We start from the raw sequence: 17,709 nt of genomic DNA, 5'->3' as shown, positions 1-17,709 counted from the left end.
GGGGCGTCTAGCCTGCCATCCACAGAAGCCTGACAGCGGCGCCTGCAGCGAATGGCCGGTTAAGGTCACCCTCCTTCACTGCTCACGCAAGGCCACTCTCATCAACGGGCCTCAGACCCCAGATGTACCGGAGTCACCGCTACCGGATCCCATCAACCTAGGTCCCCTAGCCCTTCCAGGGCCCCCGCCCCCACCTTGTGCCATACACCCGAGCCTGCAACCAGCACCCTGCCATCCAGGCGGGGGTCTCACCGGGGCCCCGACTTTCCAACCAAACTCCTGAATTCTCATTGCATCCCCTGACTCCACGGGGCGTGGCCATGCCCCCTCTCCTTCCCCCCCCCCCCCAATCTTCAAAGCTAGGATCCTAGACAGAAGCCTTTCCTCTTTGCACCCCTCTCTCTGCTACAAGTTTCAGAGATGACCACCTCCTGGGTCTGACCACACCCTGCCCAGCTGACACCAATATACAAGCTAGCCCTTATCCCTCCAACCCCACTGCAAGCTACTCAGGACCCTTAGACGGCTAGACTCCCCCCAGCTTCCGCACTGAGGGCTGGGCCTGCACACACAGGCAGGGCACCCATTGAAGGAGGAGCTATAACTCTGCACCCTCCTAGGCTGGGACTCCCCAGCCACAGCCGGTGGGCAAACCGTGAGCCCCTCCCCCCTCCCCCCGGGGCCCTTCCCACTCCCTGGCCCGCAGGCAGGCAGGCTTCTCCCGTGTCTGGTGTGGGTTCTCTTCCCCAATAGGGAGCCCTGGGGGCGGTCAGGCCCATCCCAGGCCTTGGGGACCCTGTGAGAGGGGGCTGGGCACGTCTCTGAGCATCCCTCCTCCCCCTCCCCCGTCCTCACCCCCCCCACCTCCTCCCCTCCCCCGTATTGCGCACTTGGAAAAAACGAAATCGAGGCTCCCCAGCTGAGGGATGCAGAACCCAGGCCCGGCCCCGAATGGACAGCGAGGCGAAGCCAATCGGGCCGACGGACGCCTACCTCTCCCTCCCCGGCCCCCTCCCCCACCACGGAGGGGGGGGCCGAGACACGGAGGCGAGGCTCGGGAGGCCCGACCTCCCCCCGCGCCCCCCCCCCGCCCTCCGCCCTCTCTCCCCGGCTGCCCGTTAGACTGTGAGCGTCCCCCACCGCTAAACCCGCGCTGAGAAGACGGGGCCCCGCCCGCCCCCCCACCCCCCCCACCCCCCCACCCCAGGCGGCCGGGCTCCTGAGGACAGTGCTCGGACCCGGCCAGGACCCAGGCGCTGCCGCAGCGCGCGGCCCCGGTGACGGACAGAGCCTCCCCCCCGCCCCTCCCGCCCCCCCGCCGGGTCCCGCGCTGCGGCGCTGCAGCGAGCCTCGCTCCCGGACGGCCCCGCCCCCGACACGCCCCCGCCGCGCGCTCATTGGCTGGAATATGCCCCGGCCCCGCCCAGCGACTGGCGGGCTGGAGCTGACGCATGCGCACCAGCCCGTCGCTGGCGTTGCTTCAGCACCAGCTCCCGGACAGCGGCGCCGCCCACGGGCACGGACGCGGCGGCGGCGGCGGCGGCGGCGGCGACTCCAGAGCGGAGCCGCGGCCTGAGGGCGGCCCACCGGTTAGCCCCGACGGCAGCTCCCGGTGCGGGTGGGAGGACCGCTCGGCAGATCCGGCTTGCAGATCTTCTCAGCACCCGCCGGCTCCAGGTATTTCCCCCAGCCGCCATCTGCCGCCCCACTCATTCCCCGGCCCTTCCCCGAGCGCCCCCTTTTCCTGGGGGGGGAGGGGAGGAGGATTCGGTACGCGCTCCCCTCCTGCCCCGTCAGTCTATTCGCCCCGTGAAATCCCTCGGGTGTCACCCCCACCCCCTTCGCCTCGGCCCTCGCCTTGGGGGCCCTGCCCCACCCACTGTCCCTGCGGACCCCCCCCCCCGCGCCCCCCCTCCCGGGCTTTGCCTGTGTGCCTCGGCCTCCCGGGGAGCCCCCCCCCCAGCCCGTCGTAACGTCAGACTAGGCTGCAACGTGTCCTCGTGCAGGGTGTGTGTGTGTGTGTGTGCGTGTATGTACAGCGGGGGGAGGGGGTGGGGGGCTCACCAAAGCGGGGGGGACACTGGGCAGCGGCGTCAGGACCGCCCGCCCCGCCCCCCCCCCCCCCCCATCCTCACCATCCTCACCATCCCCAGCCGCAGCTGTGTGCCTGCCTGGCGTCTTCCCCTCCCCCCTCCCCATCCATCCCCGCCCCGCACCACCCCGCGGTCTGTGTCCCCGCCTGAGCCCGCCGTGGTGGCGGGCCAAGAGGCTCACTCAGGAGGGGGGTCTCCCGTGTCTGTGTGACCCCCCCAAGACCCCCCCCCAGCTGGAGGGACAGGAAGGAGCCCTTCCCCCCCCCCCAGGCTCTGTCCTCTTCCTTCCCCCACCCTGTGTGCGGTGGAGCAGTCCAGCCAGGTAACAATATGGCGCAATTTCTGTGCCCTGTCTGGCTCCCCCCCGCCCCCAGATCTCTCCTCCGACATGACACTGCCTCTCTCTCTCCCCCGTCTGGGCTGAAATCAAAGGGCAGCTCTTTTGAGGCAAAAAAGCAAAGATGGAAACACTGTTTCCAGACTATCACAAATAACACAGCACGTTCTGTGCCTCAAAGGGAAGAGAGACCCACAAGTGGAGGCAAACATTGTGTTCCCTCCGTTATGAATACGTCACCCTGGAAGGAGCAGAATCTTCTTAGGATGGGGTGGGGAGGGGCAGGCCGCTCACACCTGGGGCCAGCTTGGCCCTGTGTCCAACCAGAAGAAGATAGGGGAGGCTGGGGGCGAGAGCACCTTGGAAGAGCTCCCAGACCCTGCATCCATCCCAGCCACCATGAAAAGGCAAAGTTAAAAAAAAAAAAAAAAAGCCAAACCACACACAAACAAGAGAGGGGAGAGGAGAAGAAGAAAAGAAGATGGAGCAGTGCCGGGGCCTAGGGCCAGAGGCTTCTGTTCAGGGGGCTGGGCAGGAGAGCCACTTGCTGGCTGGCTTATCTTGCCAGAGATCGGCCCTGTCTGGTGTGCTCATTTCCCCTGGGCCCCAGGGCCACTTGCTGTGTTCCAGCAATCCTCAGCCCCCCCCCTCTATCCCCCCGTCCCTCGACACCAGCCGGAGACCACAGATACCACCTAGTGCACACTGATAGCACCTAGTGCACACTCTGATAGCACCTAGTGCACACTCTGATAGCACCTAGTGCACACTCCGGATAGCACCTAATGCACACTCTGGATAGCACCTAGTGCACACTCCAGATACCACCTAGTGCACACTGATAGCACCTAGCGCACACTCCAGATACCACCTAGTGCACACTCTGATAGCACCTAGCGCACACTCCAGATACCACCTAGTGCACACTCCGGATAGCACCTAGTGCACACTGTATAACACCTAGTGCACACTCCGGATAGCACCTAGTGCACACTCCGGATACCACCTAGTGCACACTCTGGATAGCACCTAGTGCACACTCCGGATAGCACCTAGTGCACACTCTGGATAGCACCTAGTGCACACTCTGGATAACACCTAGTGCACACTCTGGATAGCACCTAGTGCACACTCTGGATAGCACCTAGTGCACACTCCGGATAGCACCTAGTGCACACTCCGGATACCACCTACTGCACACTCTGGATAGCACCTAGTGCACACTCTGGATAGCACCTAGTGCACACTCTGGATAGCACCTAGTGCACACTCTGGATAACACCTAGTGCACACTCTGGATAGCACCTAGTGCACACTCTGGATAACACCTAGTGCACACTCTGGATAGCACCTAGTGCACACTCTGGATAACACCTAGTGCACACTCTGGATAGCACCTAGTGCACACTCCGGGTTCCTGCTGAGCGAAGTAGCACTCTGGGGAGAGGTTCACCGTGTATGAGATGGCACACACCACACACACCTCACACCTCACACACACCATACACACCATACCTTATACATCACACACCATATACCACAAACCACACAAACACCCCACACCACACCACACACACCGCAAACCACACAGCACACACCATACACATACCCCCCACTACAAACCATATACACACCATACCACACACACACCGCAAACCACACAGCACACACCATACACATACCCCCACTACAAACCACATACACATCACACCACACACACACATCACACACACCACAAAACACACAAACACCCACACCCCACACCACACACACACCACAAACCACACAACACACACCATACACATACCCCCCACTACAAACCACATACACATCACACACTACACACACATCACACACCACAAAACACACAAACACCCACACCCCACACCACACACACACCGCAAACCACACAACACACACCATACACATACCCCCCACTACAAACCACATACACATCACACACTACACACACATCACACACAAACACCCCACACCACACACACATCACACACACCACAAACCACACCACACACACACCTCACACACAAACCACACCACACACACCACACACACATCACACACCACACCACACACATACCTCACACACATCACACACCACACCACACACACCACACACCTCACACACATCACAAACCACACCACACAAACCACACCACACACATACCTCTCACACACACATCACAAACCACATACAACTCATACATCACACATCACACATGCCACAAAGCAGACACCCCACACCACACACACCTCACACACCACAAACCACATACACCTCAGACATCACACACCACACACGCCACAAAGCACACAAGCACCACACACCACACACATCACACACGCTACAAAACACACGAACACCCCACACCACAAACCACACAAACACGCCACACCTCACACACGCATTCAAACCACACTGCACACAACACACAAACCACATATACCTCATGAATCACACACCACAAACCACAGACCCCACACATACCACAAACACCACACACATCACACACATACACACACCACAAACCACACTGCACACCCCCCACAAACACCCCACATACACACCACACAAATACCCCCTTCATCACACACATCCCACACCACACAAACACCCTCCACACCACACACACTTACCACACACACATCACATGTATACACACACCACAAACTGACCGCACACACCACACATATACCCCGTATACCACACGCCACACACACAAACACCCCCTTCACTACCCACACCACACACACAACACACTTGTCATAATTTTTCTTCCTTTATGTATTTCATGTTTCAGTGCTAGGGACTAAATGCAGGGCCTTTGTAAAGTGTGCTCTGTAGCACAGCTACATGGTCAGCCCCTCTGCATGCCCCAGATTGTTATTTTCTTTTTAAGACAAAGTCTTTATTGTTCCGATTGGCCTTGGACTCCTGAGCTCATATAATCTTCCTGCCTCAGCTTCTCATGTAGCTGGGACTACAGATACACACCACCATGCCCAGCAACCTGCATGGTTTACAAATGCATCCCCCACACAGATATTCAAAATAGCTAACTCTTTGATTCCCAGCCCTGTGAGCTGCTTCCCGTCTGTCTGGCCACTCGGGAACCACGAGAATGTCCAGATGACCTTTCCATAGACTTTGGGGCCAAGGTTAATGGACACAAATACTGCCCGTTACTGGGCTGCCAAGTCGGGGCTCTGTGTCTGGAGCTCAGATCCCTGGCTTCCTGACTCAGACCCCAATCACCACTTTCCATTCTTTCCCCATCCCCCTTCCTGCCTGCTGCCACTCAACTATCCGACACTGGCCCAGCAGGCCGACCTAGACTGTACTCATTCCAGTGAGGGCTGGAGAGGGGAGGACAGGAGCCCGGAACCCCTGTCACTGCTCCTGTGGCCGGAGGTTGGCAGGGGTTGGCAGAAGCATGGAGTCTGGCTGTTCTTTGGGAGGCTGCGGCAACCATTCCCAGTCCTCAGCACAATGGGAAGGGGTTTTTAGTTCTCCACATTGATCATGGCTGGCACCGTGGAGAAGAGTCAGACTAGACAAGAGCAGCAGATCCTAGTTCCTCAGAAGGGAATGAAGAGGGAGAGGGAAGGATCTGGAAACCCTTGTGGAAACTAAGCAATGATGTTCCTTGAAGAAGAACCAACTAAACAAGGGTGCTCTGCCAACAACCTCTGCCCCCCCCCCCCCCCCCCATGTAAAAGAAACAGACATTCTAAAGAGAATTCCATTGCTTGGTGCTCCACCAGGGCAGCCGGAACCGGCCCATCAGCGCACCTTGCCTGTTCACTCTTCTGACCACTAGGAGGCAGCCTGTGCTCCAGACGGAGACAGGACCCTCAGGACTCACCCCAGGCCAGGTACTCAAAAAAAAAAAGACTACAGAACTTCCACCTTAAGGCAGTAACCATCCAGCAGGGTGCCCGTAGCTCACACCTGTAGTCGTAGCTACTCAAAAGGCTGAGGCATAGAAGAGGATGGTTCAAAACCAGCCCAGGGGATTAGAGGCCTGGCTCAGGGGGTAGAGCACCAGCCATGGAGAAAAAGCGCCAGATACTGAGTTCAAGTCCTCTCTCAAAAAACAACAAAACAACCTGCCCTGGCAGAAAAGTCTGTTAGACTCTCTCTCCAATTAACCAGCAACATGCTATGGTTAGAAAATGGCTCGAGTGATAGAGGGCCAGCCAAGGGTGAACAAAACAAGTGAGAGCCCTCGGTTCAAGCTCCAGAACTGAAAAAAAAAGGAAAAAGAAGAAAAATGAACAGGAGGAGAATGAGGATGAGGAGAAGGAAGAGAAAACACCCATGTGAGGTATGGCGGTACACAGCTATAACTCCAGCACTGAGGAGGCTGAGGCCCGAGGGTTGCGAATTCCAGGTCAGCCTAAGCTACATCGTGAGACAGTGTCTCAAAAAACAAAACAGGGCTGGGATCGTGGCTTAGTGGTAGAGTGCTTGCCTAGCATGCATGAAGCCCTGGGTTCGATTTCTCAGTACCACATAAACAGAAAAGGCCACAAGTGGCACTGGAGTTCAAGTGGCAGAGTGCTAGCGTTGAGCCAAAGAAGCTCAGAGCCAGTGCCCCGGCCCTGAGTTCAAGCCCCAGCACTGGCAAAAAAAAACAAACAACAACACACATACACACACAAAAAAACCACTCAAGGGCTAGGGACTATCGCTCAATGGTAGAAGGCCCTGGGTTTGATCTCAGGACAATAAATAAATAAGCTACCTAAAAATTCAAAAAGATTACTTATATGTATACATTATATACATATATATAGGCATACGTTTTACATGTATACATATATGTATATATACACACGTGCGTGCGCACACCCACACTCACATATATACTCAGGGTGTGAGAAATTCTAAAATGGAGACATATTGCCTGAGGTGCCAAAAGATGACAAGTCACAAATGCAAATATACACCTTTAAAACACTTGCCATCTGCAGTACTGAGTGCGGGAAAGGGCAACAAATCCAACGTGCCTTCCACATGCCGAGCTGCAGGCCAGGCACATTTTCTATGTGCCATTAGTTGATTCGCATATCAAAACAGACAAGGATGCTAATATTTTGGTAACCATGACTCTTTCCTGGGTTCCCAGAGCCCAAAGGGTGATAGGGCCAGGAGCCCATCTCCACTGCCCCCCCCCCATTTTGCCCTCAGCATGAGGGCCATTGTCTCGCAGACTGCATTAGCCAGACATCCTTCTGAAAATGAAATAAACTAGAAGTCGAGCTGGCCTTGTCTTTTCCGGGCCTCCCCCCTGGTCTCTGGGCATAACTCCGTGACCGTGAACAATGTCCACGTACTGCTCTGGCCAGGACTCGACTCCATAGCCACCAGCCCCTGCTTCCCCACAGGAAAGACAGGCAGGAGACACAGCTTTATCACAAAGAGTTATGGCATGAAGAGCTATGGGGCAGGGGACAGGAACACAGCTAGTGGTGGCTGGCCACAGTCAGGGAGGCTTCACTGAGGAGGTAAGACTTGAATGGAGAGCAGAGTATTTTTAACAAGGAACCCAGTGGAGCCCTTGCCCAACATGGGTGAGACCCCGAGACTCATTCCCAGCTCTGCAGAAAGAAAAAAAGACAAAAAGGGAAAATTAAACAATAAAAATAGAATTCCCAGCAGTGGGGGGTGGGGGGCTGGGATCGTGGCTTAGCAGTAGACTGCTTGCCTAGCATAGCACGCATGAAGCCCTGGGTTCGATTCCTCAGCACCACATACACAGAAAAAGCCAGAAGTAGCGCTGTGACTCAAGTGGTAGAGCGCTAGCCTGGAGCAAAAGAAACTCGGGGACAGGGCCCAGGCCCTGAGTTCAAGCCCCAGGACTGGAAAACAGAGAGAGGGAGGGAGGAAGGAAAGGAAGATAAACATGCTCCCCCCCCTTCTGCAATTGTCTGGGGTGGGGGTAGGGACAGGGAAGAAGAGAATGCTCGAACGCTCAAAGGATCTAAGAGAGCATAGAGCCAGAGAGATGTGTCAGGAATAAATGGACCAGCTGGGGCACCAGTAGATACACCACCTGCCCAGCAAGCATGAAGCCAAATACAAACTCCAGGACTACACAAAGGAGAGAGACAGAGAGAGAGACAGATACACACACACACACACACACACACACACACACACACACGGGGGTGGGGGGGGTGGAGGAGGAGGAGGAGGGGAGGAGAAGCAGCCGCGGCAGCAGGAGGTGGGCTGGCCCTGCCCTTGCCCTCACTGCCTCTGTTTTCAAGGGGTAAATGAGGTGGAGTACACACAGTATGTCGCATGTCGGCTTCAGGCCCAGTGGGCAGCACGCTGCAACTGGCTCCCTTTGAGTGCTAGATGAAGGAATGCACCCCAAGATGCAGACTTTGAGTCCTCACCCCCTCCCCTTTCCCCCAGGACCAGGACTGAAACAGCCTTGGGCTCCTCCTGTCTCCTTGGCTTCCTGAACAATCCTGGGCTATGGGGTGACCCTCCACCACCCTCCACCCCTCTCCTTCCTATCCGTGATCTCCTAGGTCCCAGCCCAAGGCCATGGCTCCCGAGGCAAGCCCGGAGAGGAGCTGCTCCCTCCACACCTGTCCCCTGGAGGACCCCTCCAACCCGCCCGTGCAGCCGCCCTCGGGCTCGGCCCTGCAGGCCGTGGACCCCAGTAGTCCCTTAGCCCCTGGCCATTTCGGCTACTCGAGAGGGCCGCAAGAATATCAAGAAGGAAGTTCTCTACTGGGACTGGGAGACCAGGCGGCCCTGTGCTCCCATGTCTCCAGCTACGGCCCTTCCTTGGTGCCCTCCCGGCACGATGGCACCTGGAAGCCACCCGCGCAGCACCATGTGGTCAGCGTCAGGTAAGGAGCCACGCCAACAGCCTGCCACTTGCCCCTGGAAGGTGGGACGGGGCTTTAAGGTGGGGCAGACCCTTGGGTCTCGGGCGAGGCCACATGGGTGGTGTCGGAGGGGTTGGAAGATGGGAATGGAAAAGCCCTACACATGCACACATGCGCACGTACACACACCAAGGGGACTCTAGCAAGTGTGTTTTCTTCTCTTCTACAGGCAGGAGCGGACCTTCCGGATGCCCAAGAGGTAGGCATGGGCCTCCCCTAGACTCCTAGGGCGTAACCAGGCTGGTATCTACCTTTGTGATGAGCTCGCCAGCTCCCTACCACCAACACTGCAACTCACGTGGGCTTCCTCGCTCTCTCCCAGCTATTCCCAGATGATTGCCGAGTGGCCAGGCACCGTGATTCTGCTGTGCCTGGCTTTCATCCTCCTGTGCACCCTGGCTGGACTGTTGGGAGGCCAGCTGCCTGACTTCTCGGACCCCTTACTGGTGAGAGGCCAAGGGGAGGGATAGGAGCCTCTGGCCTGGCTGGCCCCAGCTGGGGAGGGGGGAGGATAACAGTGGTGGACTTTTTTTTTTTTTTTTGTCAGTCCTGGGCCTTGGACTCAGGGCCTGAGCACTGTCCCTGGCTTCTTTTTGCTCAAGGCTAGCACTCTACCCCTTGAGCCACAGCGCCACTTCTGGCCTTTTCTATATATATGGTGCTGAGGAATCGAACCCAGGGCTTCATGTATGCGAGGCAAGCGCTCTACCACTAGGCCATATTCCCAGCCCCAGTGCTAGACTCTTGACCCCCAGAGAAAGTGGTGGTATGGCAGCCCAGGTGGGCAGGGCCTCCACACACCCCACACCGGGAGCCAAAGGGCAGAGCTAGGAAGGGAAAAGAGGGGGCGGGGCGCTCCTCTCCCCCCACCCCACCCGCCTGCTCTTCTCTCTTCTCCCCGCAGGGCTTTGAGCCTCGGGACACGGACGTTGGGCGAAAGCTCGAGGTCTGGAAAGCACTACAGGCCTTCACTGGCCCCAAGAACCTGCTTTCCCTTTCTCCAGACCCCGAACTGAACAGGTAACAGGTTCCCACCTTTCCAGTGAGGCTGGCCGGGGGAGCAAGCGCAAGATCCCCAGGGAAGGGACGATGGGTGACCTCCTCAGGGTGGCTGGGGCTCTCTGGACAGTGCTCTCTGGCTTCACTGCTCATGGCGCCCGCTCTGCGCATTGCACCCCAGCTCGACCCTCCACAGCACCCTGAGCCCCGCGTCCTGGGGCAGGGCCCAGGAGAGCGTGGTCCGGGCCCGGCGCATGGTGGAGCCCATAGACGACAATGGGGAGGACAGCTTCTTCTGTGGCCCCCCAGGTAAGCCGCAGCCTCGCCAGCCCCGGCTTCAGTGGGGGTCCCCAACTAGCAGGATGGGGAGTCCCAGAATAAATGTGGGGAGACGGAGCAGGAAAGCAGCCAGCTGGGCCCAGTGAAGCCAACGCGGCTGACTTGCTGCTGGGATGACGCCGTCTTAGGCCGCCCAAGTGGCTAAGGTCCAGCGGGGTAGGCAGGGGGCGCAGAAGTCAAATCCAACCATTGGATGCAGGTCTGGGGCTCCCAGGAGTCTGACCCTTCGTGGCTCTGGGTGGGGCTGAGGACCTGGGGTCAAAGGGGTGAGCTCCAAGGGGGGCTGTGTTGCAGAGAAGAGCCACGCGAAGCTGGTGTTCGTGTCAACCTCGGGAGGCAGCCTGTGGAACCTGCATGCCATCCACTCCATGTGCCGCATTGAGCAGGAGCAGGTGAGCTGCCTGGGGTGGGGGTGGGGCTCCAGGGACTGGGGGGGTGGGGCGGGGTAACTGACGGCACGGGGGACCTGATGTCGAGAAAACGCTACAGAGCCCACTTTCCCAACATCGCTGAGGAGCTTGGGATCGGGTGGGAAAGCAGTCAGACGACGCAGGTCCTGGGAGGGCCCAGGCAGAGTCTGGGAGTTTTCAAATGGTCCTGCAAAGGGGCCTTAGAGCTACTGAGGAGCCGGGGTGCTGGCCCACCCCTGTCATCCTAGCTACTCAGGAAGCTGAGATCTAAGGATCACGGTTTAAAGCCAGCCCAGGCAGGAAAGTCTGTGAACCTATCCCCAGTTAGCCAGCAAAACAGCCAGAGTAGAGCTATGGTTCAAGTGGTAGAGCACCTGCCTTGAGTGAAAAAAGCTAAGGGCCAGCACTGAGTTCAAAGCCCAGTGTCAGTGTCAGTGTGCACACACACACACACACACACACACACGCACACGCACAGAGCAAGCGGTTGAGGAGGTCCCAGTCTGGGGAGCTGAGACTCTGTGCTTTAAAGCCCCAGCCCCCAGAAAGACCCTGCCAGTTATGCTAACATCGATCGAGAGGTTTGCTGCTAGAATCACTTCTTAGCCCGAGCCTTGCATTGCACCTGGTAGCCGGAGGACCAGGAAGACACGTGTTCCGTAGTCAAATGTCTGTGTTCAAGGCCAGCTCTAAGGCTCCCTTGCTACACGACTCTGTACCTTCTCCACCATTATCGCCATGATCTCAGCCCCGAGGCCAGGCAGATCACCGGCAACGTTGGCTCCAGGCTGGGACTCTCTGTACACAGCAGCTGTTGCTATGACAACAGTCTGTGCAAGAGGAAAGGAGGCATGAGGCCTGGCTCTGGGAGGATGTAAGCAGCCCAGAGAGCGACAGACGGGGGAGGGGGGGGGGAGGGGAGGGGGGCTGGGGGGAGGCAATGACCCTGATCTTGGAACGTCCTGGCTTCCATTCTTCACCTGGCTTCCTCCCAGCCCCATGGCACCTTGACCTTTTCCATATAGGGCTGGGACAGTCTCCCCCACTCCCGCGGGCAGCCCCAGCAGTGCAGAGTTGGGGTGTGTGACCCCCTAGGAGTCCTCAGGGTGGAGCTTCTCCTCCTTGAGGCTCCTCCCAGGTGTGGCTGCCTGCACCTGGGAAACAAGCCAGGGGTGTTGCCTGTCGAGTCATCTCCTTGTCTCCACCCTGCACCTAAAGAAGTGTGAGGGGCTAGGCCGGGGCTGAGGGCCCCGGACGCCCCCCCCCCACCCCGCTCCTGAGCGCTCTCCTGCTGTGTGCCCCACAGATCCGCGCCCACCCGCACTTCGGGGCTCTGTGCCAGCGCACGGCAGCCAACGAGTGCTGCCCCAGCTGGTCCCTCGGGAACTACCTGGCCGTGCTGTCCAACCGCTCCTCCTGCCTGGACACCACGGAAGCGGACGCGGCCCGCACCCTGGCCCTGCTGCGGTACTGCGCGCCCTACTACCACCGGGGGGTCCTCGTGCCCTCCTGCCTGGGACCCAAGCCGGACAAGCCCCCATTCTGCGCCCAGCTCCCCACCAAGTGTGCCCGCAGCAGCGCCGTGTACCAACTCCTGCACTTCCTGCTGGACAGGGACTTCCTGAGTCCCCAGACGGCAGACTACCAGGTGCCCTCCCTCAAGTTCGGCCTGCTCTTCCTGCCCATCACAAAGGACGCCTCCATGCTGGACATCTACCTGGACGGCCTCGCCGACGTTCAGAAGGTCTCCGACAACTACACGTCCATCAGTGGCATGGACCTGGGCCTCAAGCAGGTGCTGCTGAAGCACTTCCTGGCGCTGGACACGCTGTACCCCATGCTGGCCCTGGCCGCCATCTTCTTCAGCGTCACCCTCTACCTGCGCTCCTTCTTCATCACGCTCATGGCGCTGCTGGGGGTGCTGGGCTCCCTGATGGTGGCCTTCTTCCTTTACCACGTGGCCTTCCGCATGGCCTACTTCCCCTTCGTCAACCTGGCGGCCCTCCTGCTGCTCAGCGGCGTCTGCATCAACCACACCCTCATCTTCTTCGACCTGTGGCGCCTCAGCAAGAGCCAGGTGCCCTCGGGGGGGCTGGCGCACCGCGTGGGCCGCACCATGCACCACTTCGGCTACCTGCTGCTGGTCTCGGGGCTCACCACGGGCGCCGCCTTCTACGGCAGCTACCTGAGCCGCCTGCCCACCGTGCGCTGCTTCGCGCTCTTCATGGGCACCGCCGTGCTGGTGCACATGGGGCTCACGCTCTTCTGGCTGCCCGCCTCCGCCGTGCTGCACGAGCGCTACCTGGCCCGCGGCTGCCTGCCCCGCCAGGCCCCCAGGGGCGGCAGCGACCCGCTGCGGCTGCTGCTGGCCGTGCACCGGCGCGTCCGAGGCCTCCGCAGGATCGTGTCCATCCTCTCCCGCCTGCTCTTCCAGCGGCTGCTGCCCTGCGGCGTCATCAAGTTCCGATACATCTGGATCTGCTGGTTCGCGGCCCTGGCCGTCGGGGGCGGCTACATCGGCGGCGTCAGCCCCCGCCTGCAGCTGCCCATCCTGCTGCCCGCCGGCGGCCAGGTCTTCCGGCCCAGCCACCCCTTCGAGCGCTTCGACGCCGAGTACCGCCAGCAGTTCCTGTTCGAAGACCTGCCCCCAGACGAGGGCGGCCACCTGCCCGTGGTTCTGGTGTGGGGCGTCCTGCCGGTGGACACGAGCGACCCGCTGGACCCTCGGAGCAACAGCTCCCTGGTGAGCGACCCTGACTTCTCGGTGGGCAGCCTCGAGGCCCAGGAGTGGCTGCTGGAGCTCTGTCAGGAGGCCCGGAATCAGAGCTTCTTTAGCACCCAGCCCAAGGGGTGGCCCACGCTGTGCCTGGTGGAGGCCCTGCAGGGCTGGATGGAGAGTCCCAGCTGCGCCCGCCTGGGGCCCGACTTCTGCTGTGGCCAGACAGACTTCCCCATGGCCCCCCAGCTGTTCCTGCACTGCCTCAAGATGATGGCGCTGGAGCAGAGTCCCGACGGCGCCCGGGACCTGGGACTCCGCTTCGACACCCACGGCAACCTCGCCGCCCTGGTCCTGCAGTTCCAGACCAACTTCCCCTACAGTCTCGAGTACGGCCCGGTCCACCACTTCTACACGGAAGTGAGCCGCTGGCTGGCCGCGGCGCTGGGCAGGGCGCCCCCGGGCATGCGCCGAGGCTGGTTCACCAGCCGCCTGGAGCTGTACAGCCTGCAGCACAGCCTGAGCACCGAGCCCGCCGTGGTGCTAGGCCTGGCGCTGGCGCTGGCCTTCGCCACGCTGCTGCTGGGCACCTGGAATGTTCCGCTCAGCCTGTTCTCGGTGGCGGCCGTGGCGGGCACGGTGCTGCTCACCGCAGGCCTGCTGGTTCTGCTCGAGTGGCAGCTCAACACCGCCGAGGCTCTCTTCCTGTCTGCCTCGGTGGGCCTCTCCGTGGACTTCACCATCAACTACTGCATCTCCTACCACCTGTGCCCGCACCCGGACCGCCTGAGCCGCGTGGCCTTCTCCCTGCGCCAGACCAGCCGGGCCACAGCCATGGGGACGGCGGCCCTGTTTGCCTCGGGCGTCATCATGCTGCCCTCCACGGTCCTGCTCTACCGCAAGCTGGGCATCACCCTGATGATGGTCAAGTTCGTCAGCTGCGGCTTCGCCAGCTTCTTCTTCCAGTCGCTGTGCTGCTTCTTCGGGCCGGAGAAGAACTGTGGGCAGATCCTGTGGCCCTGCGCGCACCTGCCGTGGGACGCCGGCACCGAGGAGCCCGACGAGGAGAAGGGGCGGCCCGGAGCGGGAATACCCGGCATCTGCCCCGAGCACTACGAGCTCCAGCCCCTGGCGCGGCGCCGGAGCCCCAGCTTCGACACCAGCACAGCCACCAGCAAGCTGTCCCATCGCCCCTCGGTCCTGTCGGACGATCTGCCGTTTCACGACGGCAGCTGCTGCGGCCGGCCCCCGCTAGTCCCCGCCTCCCCGCGGGACCTGCTCCTGGACCACCAGGCCGTCTTCAGCCAGTGCCCGGCTCTGCAGACCTCCTCGCCCTATAAGCAGCCTGGCCCCACCCCGCAGAGCTGGGTCAGGCAGGACTCCCTGGAGCAGAAGGCCGAGCCCCCGCAGGCCTCCCCGGAAGTCCCCATCCCCTCTCCCAAGTCCAAGGCTGAAGAACTTCCCGATGGCCTCTGCTCCTCAGCCAGCACCCTGGAGGGGCTCAGCGTCTCCGACGACACCTGCCTGAGCACCCCCGAGCCCAGCGCCCGCGTGCCCGATTCCGTGGTGATCTGCCCAGAAGACCTGGAGGACGCTGGGAAGCCGGCGCTTGAGCGGGGCCAGCTGAACGGAAAGCGTGACACCCTCTGGCTGGCGCTGAAGGAGACCATCTACGACCCGGCCCTGGCCAACTCCCAGCACAGCAGCTCGTCCTGGAAGGGCCGCGGGGGGCCGGACGGCAGCCCTGTGATGCTGCCCAACAGCCAGCCAGATCTGCCAGATGTTTGGCTCCGCAGGCCCAATGCCTACACCTCTGGCTACAGCAGCTAAAGGAGGCCAGACCAGGCTGCGGAGCCCTGTTCCCGGATGATTAGGCAGGGCCGGCACCAGGCGAGAGCCTGATGGTATTTCTCCAAAGCGACACCTTCCAGCTATGGACTTTTTCAACCCTGCCAGATGTTCCAGCCTTGATCTTTCTGCTACTTACCCCTTACATCTGGAGGACTCAGTGGGGAGGACCTTTGAGAGGGAATACCCGGCTCTCCTCGTGACCTGCTGAGGGCTTGTCTGCCCCCCCCCCCCAGTGCCAATAAGGAAGGACCCCTCCTCTGGAAAGGGAGGGGAGGCTGGATGTGCAGATTTATTGGAGGAGATGGGTCCGTCCCTCTCCCAAGTGGCAAGATGTTCAGTGACCCTAAGGTACCCCATCGTTGCCAACTTGACAGTACCTCACTGACCAGACGAGCCCTCAGCAATCTCCACTGCCTCCTGAACCGCCGCCCTTCTCATTCATTGACTCTTCATCAGGACTCTTTTCATTCTTTGGGGAACTCCTCTGGCCAGAATTGGGCTGGGGACTTCTTCCTGGAGGAAGGTGGGATGGCCGGCAGGAGGCCGGATGGCCAGCCGCAGAGCACCACTAAGTTGCCAGAGTCTCCATTCCCTGCCAGTGACCAAGGATGGTGTCCATCTCTTCGCCGCAGCGAGGTTCTGTGAGCCTCGGCGTACAGGGAAACACATCGAGACTTCAGGAAGCGATGGGTTCCCCAGTCACGTGGCTGGGCCCTGCCAGAGTGGTTTCCTGACTCATTCTATCACCACAACTCCCGGACTCTGGCTTCTTGCTTCAGAGACATCGGTCCCTGGCTTGTCTTGATCCTGTGCTTCTAGTACACTTTCCCCCAACCTGCCTTTTTGGCTGTCTCTGTGTAAACCCTGCCTCCTCCTTTGGGCATCCATCTGTAGAATAAGCTGTACTCTGAGCAGACCCCAGGGCTCCTCCTTGTGCTCTTCCCTCTGGAGTCCTCTGAGGTGCTTGCAGCGGCGAGGCCTGCAGATCAGGGCTGACCTGACTTGTCAGGCTGCAGCCGACACCCAGGCCGGGCCAGGAGAGGCATAGGAGAGGCACTGAGGGGCCGAAGGGGTCCAGCAGGATAATCCAGCTAAGAAAGAGACTCACATCTGCCCTTTCCGGGGACCTTGTTCGTCTGAAGCTGCTCTTTTGGGTCAAGTCCCCAGCTTCTAAAGAACAGGTCTGGAGGAGCGGGGTGCTCCGTACCTGAAGAATTCTGGCCCCAAAGCAAGGAGTCTCCCCTGAGGATTCAACCAGTGTAAGCGCTCACAACATTAGGTGGCGCCAGTGAGTCTTTGGAACAGCTTTGCGTATGGTACTAGGAGGGGCAAAACGGTGGGAGGGGAATGCCTTCCAAGAGCGCAGCTTCTTACGTATAAGGCACGTCAGACAGAATATCATTCCCAGCCGTCTCCAACTCCTATAGCCTAACTACCCTTCCTTAAAAGAACCCTGTATTCTAACACCAAGGATCCTGGGGTCCCCCTCAGGCTCCTGGCAGCCCCTCAGGATGTACCCTGAAATCCATAGATCCACTCCAGTTTCCTTGGGGGTGTCAAGGAAGAGAAGGGATTTTTCTACAGCCCATCTGTCAGAGCTGGAGCGAATCAGAGGGTGTTTGGGCTTTATTATGTCATGTTCCTATGTTGTTGAGACCTACCTCCCACCCAGTAGCTCATGACCAGTGAAGCAGAAATCTAAATGAGGGTTAGGGAGACGAGAAGACAGTACAATTGTCCCTCAGTATCTACAGAGAACTGGTTCCAGGAAGCCCCCGGATGCCCAAATCCAAGGATGCTCAAGTCCCTTGTGTAAAACGGTGTAGTAGTTGCTTATAACCTACGCATATCCTCCATATTCTTCAAATCGTCTCTAGTGATTTACGATACCTACTACAGTGTAGAGGCTGTGCCAGTTGTTGTTATACTGTGTTGTTTAAGGAATAATGGCAAGAAAAAAAATGTGTGTATTCAGTTACAATGTGGTTTCTTTTTTCCCACCCTCCTCCAAATATTTTCAGTCTTCATGGTTGAATC

General features: G+C 59.4%; 1 protein-coding gene across 1 annotated transcript; it reads left to right on the top strand.

Annotated features, from left to right (window-relative positions):
- Window positions 1–1,518: 1,518 nt before the first annotated feature.
- On the top strand, window positions 1,519–17,634 carry Disp2 (dispatched RND transporter family member 2). Its single transcript, XM_048332608.1, has 8 exons — window positions 1,519–1,677; window positions 8,992–9,318; window positions 9,527–9,556; window positions 9,680–9,803; window positions 10,262–10,377; window positions 10,538–10,665; window positions 10,990–11,087; window positions 12,412–17,634. Exons 2-8 carry the CDS (start codon window positions 9,008–9,010, stop codon window positions 15,649–15,651), a joined length of 4,047 nt encoding a protein of 1,348 aa, XP_048188565.1. The 5' UTR covers window positions 1,519–1,677; window positions 8,992–9,007; the 3' UTR covers window positions 15,652–17,634.
- Window positions 17,635–17,709: the final 75 nt, after the last annotated feature.

This window comes from Perognathus longimembris, chromosome 23 (assembly GCF_023159225.1).
Source record: "Perognathus longimembris pacificus isolate PPM17 chromosome 23, ASM2315922v1, whole genome shotgun sequence".
Taxonomy (NCBI): domain Eukaryota; kingdom Metazoa; phylum Chordata; class Mammalia; order Rodentia; family Heteromyidae; genus Perognathus; species Perognathus longimembris.
The sequence above is the reverse complement of the archived record's forward strand: the minus strand, read 5'-3'. Positions and strand labels throughout refer to the sequence as shown.

Excerpts from the sequence above, each read along its gene's own strand:
- Disp2 (XM_048332608.1), top strand. The coding sequence starts at position 9,008 with ATGGCTCCCGAGGCAAGCCCGGAGAGGAGCTGCTCCCTCCACACCTGT. Across the intron at positions 9,557-9,679 it reads ACCTTCCGGATGCCCAAGAG|CTATTCCCAGATGATTGCCG; the intron begins GTAGGCATGGGC and ends GCTCTCTCCCAG. Across the intron at positions 10,666-10,989 it reads CTTCTTCTGTGGCCCCCCAG|AGAAGAGCCACGCGAAGCTG; the intron begins GTAAGCCGCAGC and ends GCTGTGTTGCAG.